This window comes from Peromyscus eremicus, chromosome 4 (genome assembly GCF_949786415.1).
Source record: "Peromyscus eremicus chromosome 4, PerEre_H2_v1, whole genome shotgun sequence".
Classification (NCBI taxonomy): Eukaryota; Metazoa; Chordata; class Mammalia; order Rodentia; family Cricetidae; genus Peromyscus; species Peromyscus eremicus.
This window is the reverse complement of record NC_081419.1, coordinates 100843329-100870088: the sequence shown is the minus strand read 5'-3', so window position 1 is coordinate 100870088 and position 26760 is coordinate 100843329. Positions and strand designations below refer to the sequence as shown.

Genomic DNA, 26760 nt, shown 5'->3' with positions numbered 1-26760 from the left:
CTCATGGATGAAGAAGAGCAGAGTTGCCAGGATATGTGGGGAGAAGATGAACAAGCCATACTGAAGAAAGGTACCACTATGTAGATAAGAAATATGGGTTAATTTAAGATGTAAGAGCTAATTAGTAACAAGCTCAAGTTATTGGCAGAGCATTCACAATTAATAATAAGTCTCTATGTGGTTATTTGGGAGCTGGCTGGTGGGACAGAAAAGTCTGCCTACAGCCAACACTGCCTAGCTACGTCATATTCTTAAAAAGGTTAAAAACTAATTAGATAGGAAGAAACCTGATTTGACCTCTGGCCTCTGAAACATGAACACTTATATGATTATACACTCAAAGCCACACAAACATGTACATACAACACACATGCAAAAACATACATACAAGTAACATTATACAGACTAAGAAAGTTGTTTTTATATATTTAGGAATATATAGATATAGTGATTAAATAATTTTCATATACTTAAATTATAAAGAAGAAATAGACTCAAAAAAGCATAGATACATTTTTATTATACATTCAATTGAAGTTTTTAAAATTACAGAGTTCAATGCCAAAACAAAGTAAAAAAAATGCATATTAAGTTATTATTCACTTGCAATGCTCTCCTAAAATCCTGACGAGGAAAACAGCTTAAAGACACATGAAGAGATTCAGTGTACTTCTAGTGGGTTACCATGCGACAAAGACCATGTTTATCCACAGAAAATAAGATGGAAGAACAGTAAGATGAAATGAAAATACTGCACTTTCACACAGTCAATTTGGAAGAGATTTTGGAAGAATGTTAACACTCACCTGCAGAGTGTATGCTGTGTTTGGCAAGCTTGGCACATGAGCGCTCTTTAACTGCTCAGCTTCTCCTACAGTTTCTCCAGCAGGACTAACACAGGGTCCTCTCACACCCCGAGGAGCCTTTCTGCTGATCTCCTGGGGATGATTCTTGGGGAGCCTGGCCACTTCTTCCAGCTCTTCCTGTTTTCCTGTATTTGTCTCCAGCCTCGTACTTGCTGCCACCCCATCCTAGCACAAAGTCCTAGTCCTCCTTCTCCCAAGTGTTACCCACATTGGCTGAATTGTGATTATAAAGTAAAGAGACTAGATCTAAAATTCTCCCTACCTTATGATCATATCTCTACAATGCAAAAAGGCTAATAATGCCTGATTCAGAACATAATTCAATGAGTTTAGATAGACTCTATACTGGTCCAAAGTTTTTAAATATATACTCTTTTCTATTATTAGTTTTCAAATCAAAACCATTGTAAACATCATATTAAACATTTCAGCAGAAACCCTGTTACCTTACATCGTATTTAGTGAGTTCAAAAGTGACACTATGTTCCCTTTGGCAGATCTAAATTATACCTGAACCTCAAACCTACCATTACACATGCACTATTAGACAGCTCTGTGGCCAAGCATATCTTGTGACAATCACTGCTGCTCTCTGAACATACCTGGTAACAAAGCAGCAGAAACAAAACAAAACTATGATCTCTTCGGACAGCTGTCCGTGATTTTCGATACCTTACTCCCACTGACCCACACCCGACCCAACCTCAGTGGCCACATGAAGAATACACCAAGAAGGAGAATCTGCTAGACCAAACGCTGCCCTGTTCTGTCCAGGTGAGAGTGAGGCAAAGGAGCAGGCATGGCTGCTGAAAGGCGACAATAAAGGGAAGTTAATGAAGCTGGCTGCTTCAGAATCCCTTCACCATCAAAGTGCCGAATCTGATCACGCCTCAGGCTTTCTACTCAAAGGGAGAAACCAGATGTGCAGGAAATACTAGTCACCTGCTCTTTTAGCAAGGTTTAACTGCAACCTTCTATTTATCTATCTATTTATTTATTTATTTATTGTGGTTTTTTTTTTTTGGGGGGGAGGGGGTTCGAGACAGGGTTTCTCTGTGTAGCTTTGGCTGTCCTGGAACTTGCTCTGTAGACCAGGCTGGCCTCAAACTCAGACCTCCTACTGCTTCTGCCTCCCGAGTGCTGAGATTAAAGGTGTGTGCCACCATTGCCCAGCTAACTGCATGTTTTTAAAAGAGAAATTAACAAAATATTACATTTTAAAATGAATAACCTAAAAATTAATTAAAAAAAAATACTACGTTTTGCTCTAATTACAGATGACTGAGATCTCCTAACTCCGCAGAATCCTCTTAGCATCTTTATTGGCAAGTATTGAGACAACCTAAAACCAGAGTGCCTGATCTGGGTGATAACCAGTCCTATGAGCTAGTTAATATAATGACTTAAAGGTTGTATTACCTGAATAGTTTCAATGGTGAAGTACCAGAAAGGGTAAAATAAATATTTCCCACAGCACCATAAGTTTTTTATAAAATACTATTTCAGTTAATATACAATCTCAAGATTTTGGCCCATCATACATACTAGGCACAACATCTTCTTTTACTAACAGAGAGGCCATATATGCACAAATATAACATGAAAACGATATATTTACATGGTTACTACTGCAGCTACATCCACTGAATACTAGTAGTTTTAAGAGCCAGGAAAAGTCAATTGGCCATTTATACTATGGTCACAAAATTTAATTGCCAAAAGGATCTAATAGCAAACAGACATACTTTACGGCCAAATTACTTAAAATTAAGTATAACAAGTTAAAAAGTAAAAAAGCGCAGATTGGATCTGCCCAATACCCAGCATGCTCACGGATCTCCTGCAACCGTTAGTATAGGCTAGGCCATCTGAGGAACGCTGACCTAAGCAAAAACATAACCGAGAGCACCAAGTTCCCACAACCAACACCGCATTCCAAAGCCAATCTCAGGTGCTCCCTGCGTCAATGCAGAGAACTGAGTCCCGGCTTTATTAGAAATCAGTTAGTGCTAGAATAAACCTGCTATAAAACATTTATAACAAAATAAATATCTTCAGTTCCTCCACAATAAGTGATATATAAATCATTAGCATTTTATAACATTAGCTCAGGTCATTTGGGGGGACCCAAACATACTGTACAATCCTGAGTAAAAAAATTAGTGACACAGTTTCTTGGGGGATCATTCTTATCAGAAATCAAGAAGAAAAAAACGTAAACCAAAACTTACAATACTCCCCATTTTCATCAGAAGTACCATGAGTTCTTTTTACTTTGGTAAGTTTATAAATGTAAACCACTTATGTGAAAAAGTAAGATTGAACAGAGCTTTGCTAGGATGTCTCCATCAGCTTTTGACAGTGACAGGATAAATAGTCAGAAAGCACAGAGCAGGAGGAGCGGAACCACAGGGCGACTGCATCACCATGCGCTCGGCAGTGCAGGACACAGGGGGTGGACGGCAGCAGCTTACATGCCAACAGCCCTTCATTGCCTGCAACAGAACATACGGGAAAGTTACGTAATAAACCAGACTTCAACAGACATGCAAAGAGTATCTACAAATGGGCCCAAAGCACAAGATGTTTGTCATCAATCACCAGAGAAATGACAACCAAACTTAAGAGACAGCATTTCATACTTGTTTGGAAGACTATTTTATATATATTTTAAAAAGCAGTACTGCTGAAGATGTGGACAGATATGAACTCTTGCTTACTAATGTAAAAAAGATACGTTTGCTATGTAAATGATCTAGTGATTTATAAAAAAAACAACCAACATATGATTCAGTAATTCCACTTTGAGTGTATGATCAGAAGAACTGAGAGCAAGAATATCGACATTCATGTCCACAGCAGCACTGTCAATATCAGACAAAAAGTGGAAGTGCCCCAAGTGCTTGGTAACAGGCTAACAGCATACTATAATAAGATACATAATAATAATAATGTCAAATAGTAGTATACGATACTGTATACAGTTGAACATATACTAATAACACAATAACTAGTCAGAACTGATAGGGTCACTTTATACCTATTAAAGGAACAACCCAGCAAGCAGCCAGCACAAGTCTAAACATACATTCACCAAACACAGGTGCATCCCATTTGATAAAAGAACAACTACTAAATCTGTAACCACAGATCAAACCCGACACAGTGACTTCAATATTCTACTCTCACCAACAGCACGGCACTACCATAAAAACAGACACATCAAAACAACAGAACTGAGGACCCAGAAATAAGCCATGTTCGTACAGTCCCCTAATTTTTGATAAAGAAGCCAAAAATACATATTGGAGAATATACAGGATGTTTAACAGGTGGCGCTGGTCTCAATGACAGCTTCAAGTAAAAGAATGAAACCAGATCCTCACTACAGACTTGCACAAAACTCAACTCTAAATGCATCAAGGATTTCAACATAAGACCTGATAGCCTTAATGTGACAGAGAAGAAAGTAGAAATACACCTGAACACATAAGTCAGAAAAGGACTTCCTGAGCAGGGCCTCTGCAGCATAGGCATGTAGCAAGAACAAAAATTGGCCAAAGGGACTACATAAAAGTAAAAAGCTTCTGTACAGCAAAGAACACCATCAATCGAGTGAAGAGGCAACCTATAGACTAGGTAAAAAAAAAAAAATCTTATCTGGAGATTGTTGCTTTCTAGAATACACAAAGAACTAAAAAAAAAAAAAAAAAGAGAGAGAGAGAGAGACCAAGAAAACAAATAAACCAATTAAAAATTGGAACACAGAACTAAATATAGAGTCCTTATAAAAAATACACATGGCTGAGAAATACAAAATTTAATGTTCAATATCTTTAGTCATCAATTAAAACTTTTTTCAGATTTTATCTTACCCCAGCCAGAATAGCTAAGGCTAAACAAAATTAATGTTACAAGAAAAAAAGAACAAAACAAAACAAAAAACAATAGAAACCTACTGCTTTATAAGCAAACTAAAAGATACGATTTTCTTTTTCTTTCTTTCCTTTTTTTAAAAACAGAGTTCCTCCATGTGACCACCCTGACCATCCTGGAACTAGCTCTGTAGACAGGCTGGCCTCGAACTCAGAGATCCACCTGCCCTGCCACACACACCAACCCCCAACACACAAGTGCTGGGATTAAAGTAGTGCACCACCACGCCCAGCATAATACTTTTCTTAAAAACCTGGAAAAGAGGTACTCTGCAAAGATGGAGAATTCTGTTCCTAGATGCCATGTGGTTCTAACCCCAATGCCAGGTGTAGAACATTAGTACAGCAACTGTGGCCCAGGAGGTTCCAGAGACTCCCAAAGCAATGGAGGTGGATAACATTGCTTTTGATAACTCACTACAACTAGGCAGTAAGACTGTTTGGAGATACCACACCCATTGAGTGTCTCAAAATGATAAAGCTGAAACTGGTCTGAAAGCTAGCTCCTTGGTGGCTAGCAATCAATGTGCAGGAAGACTGACTCCATGCAGGATGCTGGGGGAGGAAAGGCATCAATGGCCTTAACCAGTGTGGACACTGAATCCTACAATATTGACCTGCCAGGCTAGATGTGTCTTCTGATGCAACAGAAACAGGACTATTTTTGAGAGTCACCAACCACTTTCTAGTTTGATCTGAGGCCTACTCCATGCAAATGGAGAAATGTTTAAAGTGTCAAAAAGAAAAACAAGGGGCTGGAGAGATGGCTCAGTGGTTAAGAGCACCGACTGCTCTTCCAGAGGTCCTGAGTTCAATTCCCAGCAACCACATGGTGGTTCACAACCACTTGTAATGAGATCTGGTGCCCCCTTCTGTCCTGCAGGTGTACATGCAGGCAGAATACTGTATATATAATAAATAAATAAATCTTTAAAAAAAAAAAAAAAAAAAAACCACTCGGGAGGCAGAGCCAGGCGGATCTCTGTGAGTTCGAGGCCAGCCTGGACTACCAAGTGAGTTCCAGGAAAGGTGCAAAGCTACACAGAGAAACCCTGTCTCGGAAAAAAAAAAAAAAAAAAAAAAAAAGAAGAAAAACAAAAGCTAAATAATAGTTAATTATACACTATGGATTGTTCAATCAAATATTCTTTAATACAGTCTGGAAAACACACTTATCTTAAAGATAACATGTGATAAGAAGCATAGCTCTAAGAAGGATGTCACGGGAAGAAAACCCATATTCACATGGGGCTGCCTTTTCCTAATTCTACACACCTATGACGTCAATCACATGAAGTCTCAGTTTCTGCTGCAGTTCTGTTAGGACAGAAGCCAAAGCGACTTGTGACTCTGATATTTTTATAGTTTGCTTCACATCATTTGCAAAGGACAACCAGAGTTTGCCAAAGTCTTCAGTTGAGATCTTCAATGGTCTGAAAATAATTTTAAAAATTAGTTTATGTTGTTAAGAACATAATGATGCTGAACAAACACATTCCACATGACTCACAGAAATGAAATATATTCGTTATAAATCTGGGTCCCAAGACATTTATGCTTTTAAACCAGGTATGATTAGAATGCTGAGTTACCTTCCCACCTGATAAAGTTACTGCAGCAGAGGATAGTAAACTGAACTTTTCCTTTCAATAATTCATTCAATTTTGTCTCTTTTTAGATACTAATCCCTCCAACAGGATTTTACCAAATAACTTCAGAAATTCTCAATCTAAACTATTCTATCATATGTACTTTGGATTTGGGGAATAATGAAATTTCTGTCAAAGTGATACACAAGAGAATCAATATAAAGAACCTTAAATAAATTAGCCTAAGTATTAAGAGTCTATCAACACACATACACACACACACACACACACACACACACACACACACACTGAAATAATTATGTTATATGAATGCCAGGAACATCTAGGGGGTGAATTATAGACAACTTTTATATTCTATTTATATTTTTATAACATTTGAATTTCTGTGATAAGTACACATTGATTGTATAGTTAAAAAGTCCTACATTTAAAGATACAGAAGAATTTATTTTCTGCCAGAAATAACATGCCAGAAAATATTTACCTAATAAAATCTAATAATGGTAAGTTCATGGAAAATTCCAACTGAACAGAATGTGTATCCATCATCTGATAATTTATAAAACCAGAGAGAGTCCCCTCTACAGACGGGCTTTCCATCTGCACACCATACTGAAAGGATTTGGTGCTTTCTGTTTCTACCCCAGGCAAACAGCATCCAGGTTGCTCAATGATCTGTAAATGAAAGTAATAAAAATCCTGAAGTAAGCGTCAATATACTGTTATATGGATAACAAACTTCTATTTAAGTGGTAAGTACTAAAGCACACGCATGTGGGAAACTGACAAACTACATTATGAAAACTAACAAAAATTCATGTTTAGTGAATGTCTGGTCTACAGAGTGAATTCCAGGACAGCCAAGGCTACACAGAAGAAACTCAATCTTCAAAAACCAAAACCAAAAACAAACAAACAAAAATCACTAAAACAGATAAGTAATACTGTATAGGTCAAAATTATGTAACAGATTAGTATTCTAGCTAAAGGTAGTTTATATATTTTAAAGGTTATTAAATTCTAATCTGGCACCAGAACTCTTGCATGCACAGTGCTGGGGAACTGAATCCAGTGTCTATTATATGCTAGGCAAGCACTCTTCCATGGTTCCTACTACCAGATTCTTCTTCTTCTCTTCCTCCTCCTCCTCTTCTTTTTCTTTCTTTGTTTTGTTTTTTGAGACAGGGTTTCTCAACGTAGCCCCCACTGGAACTCGACCAGGCTGGCCTGGAACTCACAGAGATCCTCCTGCCTCTGCCTCCCAAGGGTTGGGATTAAAGGCGTGCGCCACCACCACCTAAGCTACCACCCGATTTATAACAATCATACAGCTGCGTTCCCTTCTCTCTCTCTCTAATCCTACTCAACTCTACTGGTACAATTCAGACAGATTTTGTTTGTTTTTTTAAAGTTCTGCAAGTAAATCTGCTACATGTATGTATTCAAGAATTCCTGCCCTGGTCAATGGCCCATACAATATCTCATTCAATATACTGTAGCTCACAGAAAAAAATGGCTAGCTTGCCGGGTGGTGGTGGTGCATGCCTTTAATCCCAGCACTCGGGAGGCAGAAGCAGGCAGACCTCTGTGAAAATTAAGGCCAGCCTGGTCTACAGAGCGAGTTCCATGATAGGCTCCAAAAGCCACACAGAGAAACTGTCTCGAAAAACCGAAAAACAAAAAAAATCCAAAAATGTGGCTAGCTTTTTGACACCTGCCTGTCAAATGTCACAACTGTGGCAAGAACACTTATAAAAATGCAGTCAACAAACTTTCAGAAGTCACCATATAGCACTCTTTTGGAGTTGTGGAAGAGAATGATGCCCGAGTACTGAGTATAAAATAAGAAATCAGAGAGGCCGGATGGCGGTGGCGCACGCCTTTGATCTGAGCACTCGGGAGGCAGAGCCAGGTAGATCTCTGTGAGTTCGAGGCCAGCCTGGGCTACAGAGTGAGATCCAGGACAGGCAGCAAAACTACACAGAGAAACCCAGTCTCGAAAAACCAAAAAGAAAAAAAAAAAAGAAATCAGTATATGTTTACCCCTTCATATTCTTTTTTCTTCTTAATGCTCTATTTGACTCTGTTGAATAATCTGAAGTGTTAATTTCAGTGAATATGACAAGAGTAAAGACAGCACTTAGAAAATGCATGAAGAGAGATCAGAAATACCAAGAAATACGGAACACAGGATATGCATTGAATGCTATCAGCATGCTGCAGCCATCAACCAGTGAATTCTTTACAGGAACACGATGTTGAGACCCTTGCTTTCAACAGGAAGAAACAGGTCAAAGCAGCTAAGGAACCTGACCATGTAACATGGCAGGTACGGTACAGGAGCGAGATCAACACCAAAGCAGTGTGGGAAGCTGTGTTCTTTGGTTGGTTTCGGGGTTTTGAGACAAGGGCTCACTTTCTTTTTTTTTTTTCTTGGGTTTTTCGAGACAGGGTTTCTCTGTGTAGCTTTGCGCCTTTCCTGGGACTCACTTGGTAGCCCAGGCTGGCCTCGAACTCACAGAAATCCGCCTGCCTCTGCCTCCCGAGTGCTGGGATTAAAGGCGTGCGCCACCACTGCCCGGCCAAGGGCTCACTTTCTAGCTCTGGCTGTCCTGGAACTCACAGAGATTCTCCTGCCTCTGTTTCTGAGTGCTGGGTTTAAAGGTGTGCACCAACTACTTTCTTCATTATGCTCCACAGAAACTCACTTTGTATAATATCTACAGCCTTCTCAAATACATTATTATTAGGCTTCCTTTGTTTCTTTAGAGTAATGTATCCTGAGTCTTGGTGTTTTTTGTTTTGTTTTGGTTTGGTTTGGTTTTTCGAGACAGGGTTTCCTCTGTGTAGCTTTTGGAGCCTATCCTGGAACTCACTCTGTAGACCAGGCTGGCCTCGAACTCACAGAGATCTACCTGGCTCTGCCTCCTGTGTGCTGGGATTAAAGGGGTGTGCCACCACCGCCTGGCCTAAGTCCTGTTTTAAGGAAGAAAGGAGGATATGGAACAAATTCATACGGTATTGGAGGCAAAGGCAGAAACACTAAGTAAGCTTTACTAAGACAGAAAAGAGAAATTATCCGTTGTCTTACCTTGAAGTTTTCCACAGGAAAAATTTCTAACTTAGCATTGGTCAATTCTGAATCAGTCTTACTAGTGAGTGACCAGATCATCAATAAACAATCATCCTTCCAGATTTTGTAAGAAGACACAGACACTGTGTCATTACTACAGATTTCCATGAGACTTGAACGCCCACACTCAGGAGTTTCTTCCAACAAAGAAGCTAAATGGATTTCCTTGACAGCTGGAGCTGCAGAGGATGTGGAGGGGTGGAAAACTTCCATGTTGTCAGCAAACAAAGAAGGGGCAGGCAAGCTGACGCTCGAGAGTTTGTCAACTGAGGGCAGCTCCGAGAGAGACTCGGAACCCAGCAGCTCTGGACTGAGTTCAGTGTCTCCTCTATCCAAAGTATTCAGACAGTCATCATCCCCGTGGGCCACGGCTGATACAGAGCTAACGGGGGAGGAGGCAGGGTTATGAGCACTGGGTGTCTTGTCATTTTGGGCTACTTTGAATTTTGATTTCCTCCTGAACTTGTGAGACACGACATCTGCTTTTCCCAACTGCAAAAATAAAATATAATAATATAAAACACTATTTTACTAGTCATGAGCTTTAAATATTTTCTATAATTTCAAATGAACAATATATTAACACTCAGAATCTGTAAAGCAAAGATTGGCAAAACTCAGATGAATAAAATGTAAAACCCTAAGATTCTTAAAGCTATCAGCTAAATTTTACTTCTGACTTAAAAAACAAATTGCCTGGCATGGTGGCACACACCTTTAATCCCAGCACGCAGAGGGCAAAGGCAGTCAATCTCTCTGATCAAGGCCGGCCTGGTCTACAGTGAGTGAGTTCCAGTATAGCCAGGGCTACACAGAGAAACCCTGTCTTGAAAAAACAAACACAAAAAAACAAACACACAAAACAACACTTTAAAAAACCGTTTCCTTGGAAAAGGAAATAAAACAAGGTCAAAACTTAGTTGTAATAGTTTAAAAACTGTTGTTTGGTGTCCTTTACTACATTACAAAATTGGACAACCTAGCTATGTTTTTCTTTCCAGAGCTGTCTTATAGACTCCCAAGTTACCCCTGACCACAAAGAGGACCTAATGTGTGTTTTAATAATCTATAATAATTGTAATTTCATGGCCTGTTAGTAAGCAGAGAAGAAAAATTGGTTTGACCTCAAAAAACAAATGTCAGAGGCTGACCAGAAAAAAAAGCAGGAAAACATTCCATAACTAGTGATGGTTACCAAATTTGCCACTACTAAACTAACTGAAGAACAGTCTGACCAGATCTACGTCAGCAGAGCCCACAGACAGACCACTATTACTGACAATCTTCAATCAAGTCCCTTGCCCTCAGAGAATTCTCTCATCCACCCTCGTCATTCCTGTTAGTTTGTGTGGACCCTGGTCCTGTGTTAGCAGACTAGACTCAGAGAATAACTTGTTCAAGGCGAATAGATGTTCTCACTTCAGTGGTATAAAAACTGTGTCAAAAAAAAAAAAAAAAGAAAAGAAAAAAGAAGAAACTATGTCACTTGACAGGTGGTGGTGCATGCCTTTAATCCTAGCACTCTGGAGGCAGAGGCAGGTGAATCTCTGTGAGTTCAAGGCCAGCCTAGTCTACAGATCAAGTTTCAGGACAGGCTCCAAAGCTACACAGAGAAACCCTGTCTTGAAAAACAAGAACAAAAAACTATGCCACTCACAGCCCTAGAGCTGGAAGATGATGGCTATGAGAGCGATAGGAGGCATTCCCACCATGTGTAGATGAAATCCAGTTCTCGCTTCCAGCAGAGAGCAGAGAATCTTACAGCAATGTAACAGATAACTTACCAAATTGATTGTATTCTCTGGTCCAAGCCCAACAAATAATGAGGAGGCCAACAGCTGCCTTTCTTTCTCCTCTGTAGACTGGACAAGGCCTTGAGCTTGGTCCTTCCTGGTTGTGGCTTGGTCTACATTCTCCGTGGTGGCGCCCTCTCCAGGAACATGCGGCACTTCGGTCTTATCCCCAGTTCCGCTCTCCTTTTTGGGGAGATAGCCCTCTTTGCCCCATAGTTTCTTTACGCCTTCCAGCTTCAGGCTACTTGTCCTAAGGAGATTAAGGAAGAAAGTCAATTTAAATGATCGCTGACTAGGTAGATCCTTGATGTATTTTTTTTTTTTTCAAAACACATTTTGCTATGGCCTTTTAAAAAACAGCTCTCATTTAATTTTATAGGCCAGAGGAAACCTAGATTTTTTAAAATGTATTTTCATTAGAGCCAACTTCCCTCTAGCAAAATAATTTAAAGCACCAGCACTCTAGATCTGGTTAAAATCTCAGACCATTTAATTTTCACTTAATTACTTGAGTGAGTTACAGAAGAAGAGAAGGGCTGTGGACCCACTCCTCTACTTGCTGTTTTAAGACACCTTGACCTTTAACTCTGATGGCCCAAGATATAAGATTTCAGCCACATGAGATCCAACCTCAATCATAAAATAATTCATAAGCACAAATTCATCTTAAAATCCACTGAAAGCAAAACACTCACATATGTACCAATATATAAACCTGTTAATACAAAATGTTTTATTAATGTGAGCATTAGCTACATGTTTGAGCTGGGCAGTGGTGGTGCACACCTTTAATCCCAGCAGTTGGGAGGCAGAACCAGGCAGATCTCTGTAAGTTCGAGGCCAGCCTGGTCTATGGAGTGAGATCCAGGGCAGGCACCAAAACTACACAGAGAAACCCTGTCTCGAAAAACCAAAAACAAAACAAAAACCACTACATGTTCGATCTTTATGAAAATGATATAAAGATTAGCTCGGAAAAGAGGCTTAGAAACTCTTCTTTGTACTTTTTATTACATTTATGTATGTATGTATGTATGTATGTATGTATGTATGTATGTATGTTTTATTTAGATGCCACAGCCCATGTGTAGAGGCCAGAGGATAACTTGCAGGAGTCAGTTCTCTCCTTATACCACATGGGGCCTGGAGATTGAACTTAGGCTGTTGGGTTTGAATACAGGTACTTTTACCCGCAAAGACAACTGAATGGCCCAGAATTTTTAATTACATGACTTATATATTTTGTGTATATGGGAACATAGCTACCATATGGATCATGGGGATGGGACTCAGGTCATCAGGCATGGTAACAAGTGCCTTAACCCACTGGGCCACCTCACCCACCCCCAGAAACATTTTAGTAGCTGAGTTTTTTAAAGTACTGGTTAGAAGGCAGATGCTCAGCCCAAAAATCCTAAGATGAGACATATAGGCAAAATAAATAAATAAAATAAACAAAAAAAAATATCAAGGATCAAATTAAGCAAGTGAATTCAGGGGCTAGACAGGTAGCTTAGTGGTTAAGAGCACTGGCTGATCTTCCAGAGGACCCAGGTTCAATTCCCAGCACCCATATGGTGGCTCATAATTGCCTGTGACTCCAGTTTCAGGGGATCCAATACCCTCTTCTGGCATCTGCAGACACCAGGCATAGGCACAATACATAAACATACACTCAGAAAAATCATCCATACACATAAAATTTTTAAAAAATTTAAACAGAATATGGATTCATATAATGTCACCAAAGTTACAGCTATGAGTCCACGAGTTCACAGTGACTAATATAGTCATCAGTACTGACTGAAACAGTCCAAGATCACCTCTATCACTCTTATTAAAAACCTATATATCAGGCAAGGCATTGGTGGTGCACAACTTTAACCCCAGCACTCGGGAGGCAGAGGCAGGTAGATCTCAGTGAGTTTGAGGCCAGCCTGGTTTACAAAGCGAGTTCCAGGACAGCCAGGACTGTTACACAGAGAAACCCTGTTTTGAAAAATCAGAAGAAAAAAGAGATTCTAAATTGGGCTTGACTTTATTCTCAGCTTACCAGTGACTGTAGAAGGAGAGCAATTGTCTCATCTTGAAACTGATTCACTGGAAAAAAATCAATCGTTATGTCCATTTTCAGTGTAAGATACGCTTAGCACTTAGTTCCAGAGCAGCAGGAGGAACCAGTTCTGGGGCCTGCTTGCCTCAGAACTCTAAAGGTGGAAAGTCCAGGCTGTGTGACTGAGTCCATAGCCAGAGAAAGGAGTCTCAGGTTCCAAATTATTCATTAGATTAGGCTTTGTGCCCTAAACCAATGAGATGGGGAATTTGAGAAGGGGCAAGTCCTAGCCTATGGGAAGACAGGAATTCCTCTCAATCGGAACTTTCTTTAAAAACTTTTTAAAAAGATTTATTTATTTTATGTATATTGGTGTTTTGTTTGCATGTATATCTGCACACCAGAAGAGGCCATTGGATCCCACAGATGGTTGTGAGCTGCCATGTGGGTGCTGTGAATTGATCAGGACCTCTGGAAGAGCAGCCAGTGTTGCTTAACATTGGGACTTTAAAAACCACTGTCTTGGGCCAAATTAGTGCAGCAGCCATTTTTGCCTTTCCCTATGCGGGTGCAGAATTGTATATTTAAAGTGCTTCACTTTCACTAGTCTCTCTAATGGTTATTATCTTATCTTCAACATTCACCTTACCAGTTACCACATAAGTTCCTAATCTGAAATAATGTGTGAACTGTGATCTTCTTTGAAAACTTCGATCCACCTTTCATATTCTATTTAAGTAATAAAGCACATAACATGGACGTACGGCATAGAACTCATCAGACCAGCCTCTCACACCCTGAACACTGTTTATTCTGTAGACTTTCTCTCTGGGTCTGGAGGACCTCCATCCCTAATTGTTGCTTTGTTCTGTTTGAGACACTTAACAGCCATTACCTCTACCATCACCAACCCACCAACCACGCCTGGATGCCAAAATTAAATGTTTAGGAAAGAAATTAAGGATGTTGGACCAGGGAGGGAAAGGATAAAAACAGAATTAGAGCTGCCGTTTAATCCACCAAACCCTTCTTCGTTCACCATGTCTGTGTTATGCTCTCATGCATTCTAGGTGAGCACACTACCAGTGAGCTGCATCCCCCATCATCCCTTGACTTCTCTTAAATAAGCTCATTGACAAAGGAGAAAGCCATTTTCATTACTTAGCATCAATCAGTACACTAGCTTTACTTGGTAAATTTAGCATGAGAATGATGACAGCAGCAATTAGTGTGTGCTGGGTTGCACTGTTTCCTTCATTACACTATCTCACTTTATTAATTTCAATATGCTTCTGAAAATAATTTAGTTATATCACAAACATTAAAGTATTACAGAATGAAAATTGGGCCAAATACATATGCAACGGTGTTAGCAATTTTCAAGGTGGCCAAAGAATCCCTGAAAACATTTGGTGGGGTCATGCACATCAGTGTGTTAGAGTATGTTCTCATTCACATGCCATGTAGAGGCCAGAGGACAAGTCAAATGTTTTCATCTATTAGTTTTTAAAAAGATATAATCATTTATTTTTATTTGATGTGCATTGGTGTTTCGCTTGCATATGTCTGTGTGAGGAGGTCAGCCACCCTGGATCTGGAGCTATGGACAGCTGTGAACTGTGGTGCTGGGATTTGAACCCAGGTCCTCATACTTGCATAGCAAGTGCTAAGTTCTCTCCCCAGAGCTCTGAAAGTATTCTGAGCAAAGAACAGAGCTTCCTTAGACATCCTCGTCTCTGTATCTGTCACTCTTCTCATAAGGTGATTACAAAAAATATTTTCCAGAGCATGACATAAGTAATAAGGAATGAAGACTATGCTTAATACTTATCTGGTATATAAGTTCCAATATGCTTCTTCAAATTTTATAATGTGGTCATAATATACGCTATGTGCAAACCTGTTTATTATTTTTAATTAATATGTATGTGTGTCTATGTGTATGAGCACATGCATATGGGTGCCTAAGAGGCTAGAAGAGCATCGGATTCCCTAGAGTTACCGGCAGTTGTGAGCTGTCTGATGTGGGTGCTGGGAACCGATCCTCTGCAAGAGCATACAGGCTCTAGACTGCTGGGCCATCTCTCCAGACCTCATGTGCAAATATACATGGCTATGGTGTCTTGGAAGGAGGCAGATAAGCTCTTTTTTTTTTTTTTTTCAAGACAGGGTTTCTCTGTGTAGCTTTGCACCTTTCCTGGAACTCTGTAGCCCAGGTGGGCCTCAAACTCACAGAGATATTGTAGATAAGCTCTTGAAGTCTAAGACAAAATATATAGCATCAGAATCTTGAAACCAATCAATAGAGGCAAGTGAAACAAAAATTTCATGTAGAATGTAGCTCTCAGGAACAAAGGTATTATTAGGGACAATGATATTAAACACAGTCATAAATATGTCTCTTCTTTTTCATTATTTGAAAATGAAAACTTCTTAGAAGTCATCCTAAAGTGAGAAATAAGAATCCCAAGGACACAAGCAGAGGCCGAAGGCAGGCAGGAGGCTGGAGGTGGTCAAGCTCACCAACTCTCAACTTCGCCAAGGAACTTACTCTTTCAGTCCCGTTTCAGCACTGTTTCCTGATATATCTGAGCCCAGAGAAATGCCAGCAGGAGACTGCCGTCCAGTGAAACCAGATGAAGAAAACGACAGTCCGTAGGGTTCAAAATTGAGAACTATAATTTAAAAACAGGAACAGAGGTTCACATTTAAAACAAAGCATAACCGTGAAATTTATGGGATTCCATTCACTATCGAAATAATTAAAAGGCTGGAATCCAACAATCTAGTCAGACATGTACAGTAAGAGTAAAGCAGCTGCCACTGATTTAAGTCTGCATATACTAGGGTAATCAGAGAGAAACTATCTTTCATTTTTACCCTTTTCTCTCTCCTAGAAAGTTAAAAAAGAATTCAATTAGAAAAGGCAAATAAGCTGAGCAGTGGTGGCACACACCTTAAACCCCAGCACTCAGGAGGCAGAGGCAGGAGAATCTCTGTGAGTTTGAGGCCAGCCTGGTCTACAGAGTGAGTTCTAGGACAGCCAGGGCTACACAGACAAACCCTGTCTTGGAAAAAAGAAAGAGAAAGAGAGAGAGAGAGAGAGAGAGAGAGAGAGAGAGAGAGAGAGAGAGAGAGAGAGAGAGAGAGAAGAAAAGAAGGAAGGAAGGAAGGAAGGAAGGAAGGAAGGAAGGAAGGAAGGAAGGAAGGAAGGAAGGAAGGAAGAGCCAGGCAGTGGTGGTGCATGCCTTTAATCCCAGCACTCGGGAGGCAAAGGCAGGGGGATGTCTGTGAGTTTGAGGCCAGCCTGTTCCACAAAGTGAGTTCCAGGACAGGCTCCAAAGCTACACAGAGAAACCCTGTCTCGAAAAAGAGAAAGAAGAAAGGAAGGAAAGAAAGAGAGAGAAAGGAAAAGGCAAATAATAAAAACAAAGCAGGCATATTGAGAAGTCACTGCTATCCTAAGAAAATAAAAGAACGCAATGAGCAAAGGTGAGGTGATGGCCATGTTCTGCGTAGTGAATGATTGCTGGACACATCTTTACCTAAGAGTGGACGGTGCCCTCAATGGGAATAAAAAAAAAACAATGTTTACTCAGTCACGTGCTAATTCTTTTTAATATGTATATAATTTAAATAAATTCAACCAGAACCAGGAAATTCCTATTACTATTGTAGCAGAGCAGATACCAAATATCTATTCCCCTTTCTTTTAAGTAGCAGAATTCTCCAGTCTTAGGTAGGTACACAGGCAGCCAGAGGAGATGTTTCTAGATTCTGTTGCCATATGACTCCTGGTCAATTAAATTATACACACATTTTGAGTGCAACATCTGGGGAAGTCTCTGTAAAGAAATTCTCTTCCCCTGTTTCCTTTCCCCTGCTGGTCACACTGCGGTTGGTTGCTGAAGTGCAACCAACCATCTTGAATCATACAGTGAAACAGCAGAGATGTCAGAACATCAAGGGAGGGAATCTGGAGTTCTCATAATTACAAAGCTAACATCAACCCTGGGAGACAACAGTAACCATATGCTTTGCGTAAGACCTCATCAAAACAACAATTAGATAAACATAACTATAACTGGCCAGTCTACCTCTTTAGATACAAGGGGATGCAACAAGTGTCACCCAGAGTATGCAGAGCTGTGACTGTCAGTAAACTACAACAAGTAAGAGTGAGAAAGGAGCGGGATGGTGAAAACTGGAAGATTCATCATCCAAACAGGTGTGTGAGATGGGGGCTCCCCCTACTTCACAGGAATAATCCCCAGGTAACATGCAAATGACCCGGTGGTCTCCTCTTCACTAAGGTCACGGTAAAAGACCCCCTCAGAGGCTACGCTTCTGAAATAGAAAGTTCTTGCCTTTGTGAGCTCCTTGTGACATCATTAATCAGATACTCTGCTAGAGAAACAATCTAATACACTAGGCCATTCACAGTGACCAGGGTTGTTTCTGGAACCTTTCTAGATACCTCACACTATTCAGTGTCAGCCTTCACCAGGTGTGGTGGCACACGCCTTTAATCTCAGCACTCTGGAGGCAGAGACAAGTGGATCGCTATGAGTTCCAGGCCAGCCAAAGCTGCAGCACAGTGACTAGCATGTCACAGGTTCTTCCAAAACTCTAGAGTGGTAGTCGTCTCTTGGGCACCCATGCGAATGGAGCCTATGGCTTTGGGAATACTTTGAGGCTAACCTTTCCCCTGAGTCAGGACAAAAAACAGATTTAATGAAAAGCCACAGAAGGTATAAATATCTGTAATCACCTCCTTTCATGGCTATGGTATCAATTGCACATTTCTAAAAGCTAAGCCCTGAGCCAAGTGTATTGGAACACACCTGTAATCCAGCATCTGGCAGCCCAAGGCTAAAGGACCTGGAGGTCTCCCCCAGCCTGTGCTACATCGTGAGCACAGCCTGTCTCAGTAACAACAAAAACTAAACCCAAACCAACCAACCAAACAACATGCCCCTTAATGCACTAGATGATGAAAATACACCTTTTTCCTGAGAAAGCCGTTCCTCTTGGCGCTGGTGATGGGGCTTGTAAGGTGCTGCTCCCTTACTGAGTCCTTCAGCCACAAAACCATCCAGAAAAGATAAAGAAGCATCCACCTGCATCAAAGTTAGGCAAAAATCAGGATTAAAAAAACCAACAAAACAAAACAGCATGTGTAGCATGAGTCTTAAAAGTTCTTATTAATAAAATCAAACCCGAGGCCAGTTATTGGGGTCAATGCTGGTAGATCAGAGAGACAGAACAAACCACAGCTACCTCACCTCGCCGGATCCTCAGCTGGTCTTGTCTCCTCAGACTGGAGGCCTCTGAGTCCTCATCCAGAATGGGCCTCAGCTGAATTGCTGCTCAAAAGCCTGAATGCTTAACCAGCCAAATGCTTAACCAGCCAAATGCTTAACCAGCCAAATGCTTCTAGTTTCTGGTCCTCACGCCTTATAAACCTTTCTGCTTTCTACCACCACTCCCTGGGATTAAAGGCTGCTTTCTGGGATTAAAGGCCTGAGTCACCATGCCTGGCTATTTCCAATGTGGCCTTGAACTCACAGAGATCCAGAGGGATTTCTGTCTCTGGAACGCTAGGATTAAAGGTGTGAGTGCCACCATTTTCTAGCCTTTGTATTTAGTGGCTGTCTGTTCTCTGACCCCAGATAAGTTTATTAGAGTGACAATATTTTGGGGAACACAATACCACCACAAGCATGTACTTGGAGGACTAGACAGTACATTCATATAACTTTGGCGCATGTATCTTTTAAACTTTTTAGGAGAGATCCTTCTTTGGGGTCTAGTTGGCCTGACTGTACTCTCTATAAGCCCCCCAGATCTAGGTTAAGTCCCAACCCAGTGCCTACCGAGTTTGGCCATCCATCTTGGGCCGCTACCAACCTCTAGACTTCCGCCAAGACCTGCCCTACCTGCTCACAACCCACAGGTTCCTCTCCATGCCACATCCAACCTCTCCACCCAGCCATATCTTGTACACCCTTTTCCAGTGGCTAGCCAGGTGAGTTTACCTGATCCTCCCTTGCCCACACCCATCCCAGTCCCCACATCTACCCTTAAGTTCCAGGTTTGGACCAGGACCAACCCAGTACCCTGTGGCCACCTGACCTCATCTCATTTAAGCCACATTCAACTTCTAGGAACAGTCCAACCTGTACACTGTACATCCTGTGTTCTGCTCCAACCTGTTCTGTCCGTATCAGACACAGAACTAAAAGAAATCTGTGTATACACAGGCATATATATATATATATATATATATATATATATATATATATATATATATATATGAAATTTCCCCATCTGGGCTGACAAGGTTCCCCTAAGAGCCACAGAAAAAGTTTAATACCAAGCAGAGAAGCCCTCTTTTGAGTTGTTGGTCAGGGTTGTCCAAGAGACTCCTAAAATATACAGGTTACTACTATTGTCCTTGGTGCTTCCCAGAGGTAGACAGTAAGTTGCTACTGCTGAATACACCATATGTTTTGGACAGAGGATCCAGAGGACCCAAGTTGTATCTGACCTTATGTAGGATAGTTTTATGTCAACAAGCTAATGTCATCTGAGAGTAAGGAATCTCAATTAAGAAAATGTTCCTGCCTGGTGTGGAGGTGCATGCCTTGAATCCCAGCACTTGGGAGGTAGAGGTAGGTGGAGTTCGAGGACAGAGCAAGTTCCTGGGCTACACAGAGAAACTCTGTCTCAAAAATCCAAAAATAAGAAAGAAAAAGAAAAAAGAAAAAGAATATGTTCGCAGCCGGCAGTGGTGGCACACACCTTGATCCCAGCACTCCTGCACCTAAGGCTCAGGGAACATTGAGGAAGAGGGGCAGAAAGACTGTAAGATCCAGAGGATCAGAGTGCATGCTCTGAGATTGAGTCTCCTCAGAATGTCAGAGAAGCTATACTGACGAATGGAGGAATCCTGATTTGCTTTCTTTCTTTTTTTTCTTTTCCTTTTATAACCGGATGGAGGCTATGTGTGAGTGTGACCAGAAACTGAATCCCATGTCTCAAGCCGTGGGGCCTTACTATCCCTAGCAATGACCCAGCAGCGGCCCCTTTCCTAGGACCTGCTCTTGCTACACAGGAGCTCTGTCTGTCCTTTTCCTCTGGTCACTCACTGAAACTCCTGAGTCTTACTCTTCTATGGGATGGGAATTTCACTGTTCCAATCCGAGACAAGGGCCCTGACTTGGTGGAAATGTTGGGTGAGTGTGACCTCCCAGAACCCCAACTTCTAAGCTAAGCCACACAAGGCTAAAGAGCCTGTTACTCTCCAGCACCCCTTCTCCTCTCCATACAGCCTTTCCCGAATCTCAAGACTACAAGAAGCTACAAACAAGGCACTCCCCTGCACCCATTTAGAACCAGGACTAAAGGGAACCTCTCCAATCTCTCCCCACCAACATGTGACAAACCACAAACTCCATCACACACGCTACAGAAACTATTTTTTGATACATTCCTTATTCATCATGCAATGACTCTGTTTAGGCAACACGACTTTGACAGAATGGAGCACAGGGTTCTTACCACTGTGTCTTCACAGGTCTGAGCACCTTGAAGCAAGCTCTTCATAAGCTCTACATCTTCGTGCAGATGTTTCAATTCAAATGCATGCTGTCTCAGACAAGTATTCAAAGAGATCGTGAATTCCTGGATTAATTTCTCAACTACATGAGAAGAACGTGCCTGGGGCGTCAGCTTGGTCACTGCGGCAATCAACCAGGCCTTTGTTTCTGAAGAAATGGAGTCACTCATAAGTAACTTGTAGAGCCTGCTTATAACTCCCTCCGGACTTTCTTCATCTAAGAGGTGGGAATACTCTCCTAACACCTGGAGTAAAACAAAATGGTCTAAATGGAAATACCAAGTCAGAGAGTGCCATATCCAGACCTACTGCTAGAATGAACTGCTATCTGTATTCAATACATTTTTATGATGAACGTTATTAAAGAAACACTGTAGATTATATCAAGAACTGTATCCTCAATACAAAAGAACTAGAACACATTAATAACAATACGTAAAGTAAAATACCTTTATAGGTTAGCGTTTTTCTGAACTTCCAGTTAGAAACTGGTTTATTTTCCAGTAATAATTTAAATAGGTAGGCCTTACATGTTAGTAAGAGTATGATTTTACAAAATACAGATTTCTAGTATTTCTTAAGGTCTCTCACAAAGCACAGATTTCTGGTTTTTATCATTAGCCAGTGTAATTTAGTGACTGTGGAGAGGATTCAGAGTCTACATCTGGACAAGCATCAGCCAACACTGACAAAGACAGTCCACAGGGCTGTGTCAAGGATCACATGCTGGGCAGTGGTCATGCAGACCTTCAATCCCAGCACTCAGGAAGAAGAGGCAGGCGGATCTCTATGAGTTCGAGGACAGCCAGGGCTACACAGAGAAACGATATCTCGAAAAAAAACAAAACAAACAAACAAAAAGAATACTGATCATGCTACATATACTTCTTTCCCCACATCTAATTTACTCAAGCGACATCCATGATTAGTCTAACAATCAATCATTTTATAAATGACAAAATTATCATCTTAGACACAGCTACTAAGATCAGCAGAACAGAATGAGCAGGGAAGGAATCACGGCCAGTGCCTACATAGCATCTGGGTGGCTGAGACAGTAGGATTGCCAGGAGTTCCAGACGAGCTGCTGCTATATAGTGAGTCCCAGGCCAGCCAGGGCTACAGCAACAATCTGTCTTTAAAATAGTCCAAAAGGGGAGCATCTAAGCAACACAGTGAGGCACCAATTTAAAATACACAAAATACTGGATACAGCACTGCAGGTCTACAAGTACCAACTGATTAAGCACGAGAGTCATGAATTCAAGGCCAGCCTAGGCGGCAAAGGGAGATCCTGCTCCTCTCAAAAACAAACTACAAAAAAAAAACAGTTAATTTTAAAAGTAAAAGACAGAAAGTTCCAGAAGAGCAGGTATCCTGAGTTCCATTTCAAAAATCAATTTTTAATGGACTTCTGTTTGTGAGAAGATTATTTCCTCTTATTATTCCCATTAACTACACCCAAATGCCTGACATCAGTTATATGTAAAACATACATAGAGGGTCTAGGAATGTAGCTCAGTTACTGTTTGCCTAGCATACAAGAAGGCTGGGGTTTGATACCCAGCAAGAATAAAACCAAGCATGGTGGTACATGCCCACAGTCCTAGGAAGTTGAGGCCAAAGAATTGGAAGTTCAAGGCTTTCCATGACTACACAGCAAGTTTGAGTCCAGTCTGAGATACATAAGACTGTCTTAAAAAACAAAAAACAAAAAAACAAAAACCGAAACAAACAACAACAAAAAAATCATCCTTTACCAAAGACCAGACCAGTGAGATGGTACAAAAGATAAGTAAATAGTTTAGATATAAAAGTAAACATTGGGAAAGAAAACGGACAACTGGGAAGAGCTGAATGATTCCTGGAGTAAATATGTTGTTATAATAATGTGCATGTAATAGGTTTTGCTCACCCAACTCATAACTTGAAGAAATCTCTGTGGATAGAAAGTATTTTCCATATCTAGTAAAGTAAGATAAGACTGAACTGCATAGACTCTTAATTGTTTATCTTCTGTCTCATCGTCAAAACCTACAAAGAAATTGGAACACCAGTTTAGTTTCCCTTAATTCCCAATGACTGTAATAAAACGAAATTTAAAATTCTTTACCAACCTTCTGCTAGCAGTCTCAGGAAGTTACTGAGGATATCAGGGTGCATCACATCTCCTCCCACTGAAAACACAGCATTCATTGTCTGAATAAACCACACGTTGTCAGGAGCATATGTGTCCAGTGTTAAGAACAAGTCACTTCCTCATGACACTCACTGAAATCATCCCTTCCACAACAACCCTTTAAAAGGAACTCCAATCCATGCCAGTGTGGCAGCTTATTTCTAACTTCTACCAAAAATGCTCTAAAACCCGGTTCTATATAAAATCAAGCACTAGGCTTACACATAGCAGGTATAAACATGAATAATTTGAAGAAATAAGACAGCTATCTGTGAGAAGCAAATAATGGAAGATTCATACTGTTTGGGTGGGAGCTCCACCTCAACCCTTGGCACCCTGGCATCCCTATACCCAAAGAGTCTGGAATGTTTGGAAGGAGTCTGGTGGAAGATCCACCTCGGCTCCCTTCCCCATCTCTTTCCCTAAACCTGCCCCTTCAAAGCCTGCCAAACACAGCTCCTCCCCCAGAGAGGCTCAGAACCACTCCCACAGGGGACATATAAGTGGCATCCCTGAAAACAGACTCGTGGTTCTTCTGGTCTCATCCCCTTCTCCTCTCTGCAGGGCCAGGGAATCGCCCGGGAGCGCTTTACCCATTAGACCTGGGCTTTCTAATTTGATCTGATTCGGTTTGTTGCAATGCTGGAGAGGCCTTCAGCAGGCCTAAAACTTATCACATACATATTCCAGAGAGGCTAAAGCTGTGGAGTGTCCACCTGAGCCGAGTATTGAACCTCTTTGTAATGCCTCTGTCCTCAGTTCTAAAGCTGACCACTGCTAGGTCAAAGCTATAACACTGCCTAGGCCAGAGTACATCTAAGTCCCAAGTTCCAACAGATATCTAAAAAAACCAACCCCCAAGAAGTCTATACAAATTTCTGAGGCTTAAGAATCAAGAATTCGGGGTTGGGGATTTAGCTCAGTGTTAGAGTGCTTGCCTAGCAAGCACAAGGCCCTGAGTTCGGTCCTCAGCTTCGGAAAATAAAAAAAAAAAAAAAAAAAAAAAAAAAGAATCAAGAATTCAATTGCTGGGTCCCTGAACTCAATTCACAACTGGCCACATTTGTACCACCATTTCAAGTCAGTGCATAAACGTATGTATGAGTCACAGTTGAAGCAAAGGATATTTCTCAGCCAACTCAGCTATTTTGCCAACTAAATTGATGATGATATACTCTTCTTTGCTCTGATGCAAATATTCAAGCATTTTCTGTACAATAACTATTACATTTTGTGCATTTGTAATTCTGTAAAGAAGTTCCAGAGTCTATTAAGAGAAATAAAAACAGTATTATAAAACTATACATGATAACACCAATAAATATAATAAATGCGTTTAGAATAAGCTAACTGTTTTGTTTCTGTAGAGATTTTCAGGAGAGTCAGCTAGTAGGTAATAAAGAAACGCCAGTTTTGCTGGGGTTGTCGCTCAGTGGTGGAATACTTAATTGCCTAGAATATGCGAGGTACTAGATCCTATTCTCCAACACCACAAATTAAAAAAAGGGAAAAGTGTGAACTTGAACTAAGGTGGGGAGGAAGAAGGAACTAATAAGATGAAGTGATATGAAGGGAAATGAGGAAACCTGGTGGTGGTGGGGGAATAGTGCCCTGAGGCTGGGAGACATCTATGTTCCTGAGAAGGGCCCTCAGGATCTACACTGTGACCAAACAGGGCACAGTAAGGAGACTGTTCCCCTATGGAAAGGCTGATATGTGGGCCACATATTGGAGCTGTTGTTGTATTAAAAAGAAACCTAAAGTTAAAAAAAGATAAGCAATGCAAAATACTAATAGTGATATAGTGATAAGAAAACTGCTGAACTGTGTTCAACTAACTCTATTAACAACACAAAAATGCATGCTGTTTATCTGATAAAATAGATAGCTGTATAATTAATTTTTTACTGCCCTTAGAGTCTTTTTTATTTTTAAGCTGTTTTAAAATATGAAATACATGTCTATATGTAAATGCACATATGCAAATAACTTATATTTAAAATACTTTTAAAATTTAAAATGCATAATCTTTTTTTTTTTTTATTTTTATGTGCATTGGTGTTTTGCCTGCATGCATGTCTGTGTGAGGGTGTTAGATCCTGGAGTTACAAACATTAGTGAGCTGCCATGTGGGTGCTGGGAATCGAACCCAGGTCCTCTGGAAGAACAGTCAGTGCTCTTAACTGCTGGCCATCTCTCCAGCCCCCCATAATCTTTTAAAAACTATAATTGTCAGGCATAATACAGTGTTCAGTCAAGCTCCATTTTTAACTCACTGCTTTGAAGTTAAGGTATTTAATATTCTTTTTTTAAAGAAATGGAGTTATTTTATTTTGTTTTATGTGTATGTGTTTTGCTGCATGTATGTGTGTGTATTATATGTGTGCCTGGTACCTGAAGAGCCAGAAAAGGGCATTGGATGCCCTGAAACTAGAGTTACAGATTTTGTGAACCACCATGTCGGTGCCGGAAACCAAATCTAGGTCCTCTGTAAGAGCAGCAAATGCTCTTAATCACTGAGCCATCTCTCCAGCTTTACATTCTCTTTAAAAAAAATCCTCATTATAAGCTGGGCAGTGGTAGGACACATCTTTAATCCCAGCACTCAGGAGGCAGAGGCAGTTGGATCTCTGTGAGTTCGAGGCCAACCTGGTCTACAGAGTAAGTTCCAGGACAGCCAGGGCTACACAGTGAAATTCTGTCTCATAAAACAAAAAAACAAAACAAATCCTCATTATAATAGCCAGGCATGGTGGTATATGCCTTTAATCCCAGAACACAGGAGGCAGAGACAGGCCTCTTGAGTTCAAGGCCAGCCTGGTCTACAAAGCAAGTTCCAGGACAGCCAGGGATGTTACACAAAGAAACCCTGTCTTGGGAAGAAAAATCCTCATTATGTTTTAAATCTGAAATCAACTTCTCACTTTTTTTAAATAGGCCCCATATACCACTTTAAATGAAGATACAGTGATTTCTCTATAAGAGAATGAGCAGAGCTCTTTATGTAGATACCCAAAGAGACACTCAGCCAATTTAATAAAAGGAAGAAGTCAGAACAATATTAGACACAGAAGCACAACTTCTCTCCCATGAAGTTCAAATTATTATCTTATACTTCTACAGAATTCTATCAATTTTCCTATTTAACAGTGAGTTTATTTAATAGCCATCATATATTATGTATTATATATAACTGGAGTATGTTTATTTTATACTAATACAAGAATCCAGAACTAGAATTCAGTTCCCACTGTCATAGTACTTACATTAAAAAAATAATAAATCAATAACTTCATATATATAACTGGACCTAAGCTTTCCAGTTCATAAGTTAAGAACATTGCTGGGGGCTGCCTATGGTGACACACCTACAATCCTAGCATTTGGGCGACGGAGACAGGGGCATCACAAGTTTGAGTCTCGCCTGTGCTACACAGCAAGAGCCAGGTTAGTAGTGGTTTGTAGAAAACGGACAGCTTTCCATGAGGGACTACTGACAGCAAACAGTGGCTAGAGAAGGTACCAGCTCCCTACAGTGATGAGTCACCCATGCTCATGCAAGAGACTCTG

General features: G+C 40.6%; 1 protein-coding gene across 1 annotated transcript in view; it reads right to left on the bottom strand.

Moving 5' to 3' along the window:
- Nucleotides 1–499: 499 nt before the first annotated feature.
- Ap4e1 (adaptor related protein complex 4 subunit epsilon 1) overlaps nt 500–26760 on the bottom strand; it is a 62486-nt gene continuing 36225 nt past the window's right edge. The window contains exons 11-21 of the mRNA XM_059261339.1: nt 24318–24457; nt 23129–23241; nt 22927–23045; nt 20954–21256; nt 18396–18510; nt 15942–16065; nt 11329–11587; nt 9503–10036; nt 6896–7086; nt 6077–6234; nt 500–3361 (exon numbers count right to left, since the gene is read on the bottom strand). Of these exons, the coding sequence (XP_059117322.1) occupies nt 3201–3361; nt 6077–6234; nt 6896–7086; nt 9503–10036; nt 11329–11587; nt 15942–16065; nt 18396–18510; nt 20954–21256; nt 22927–23045; nt 23129–23241; nt 24318–24457 (2217 nt within the window). The 3' untranslated portion in view covers nt 500–3200. The remainder of the gene's footprint in view (nt 3362–6076; nt 6235–6895; nt 7087–9502; nt 10037–11328; nt 11588–15941; nt 16066–18395; nt 18511–20953; nt 21257–22926; nt 23046–23128; nt 23242–24317; nt 24458–26760) is intronic.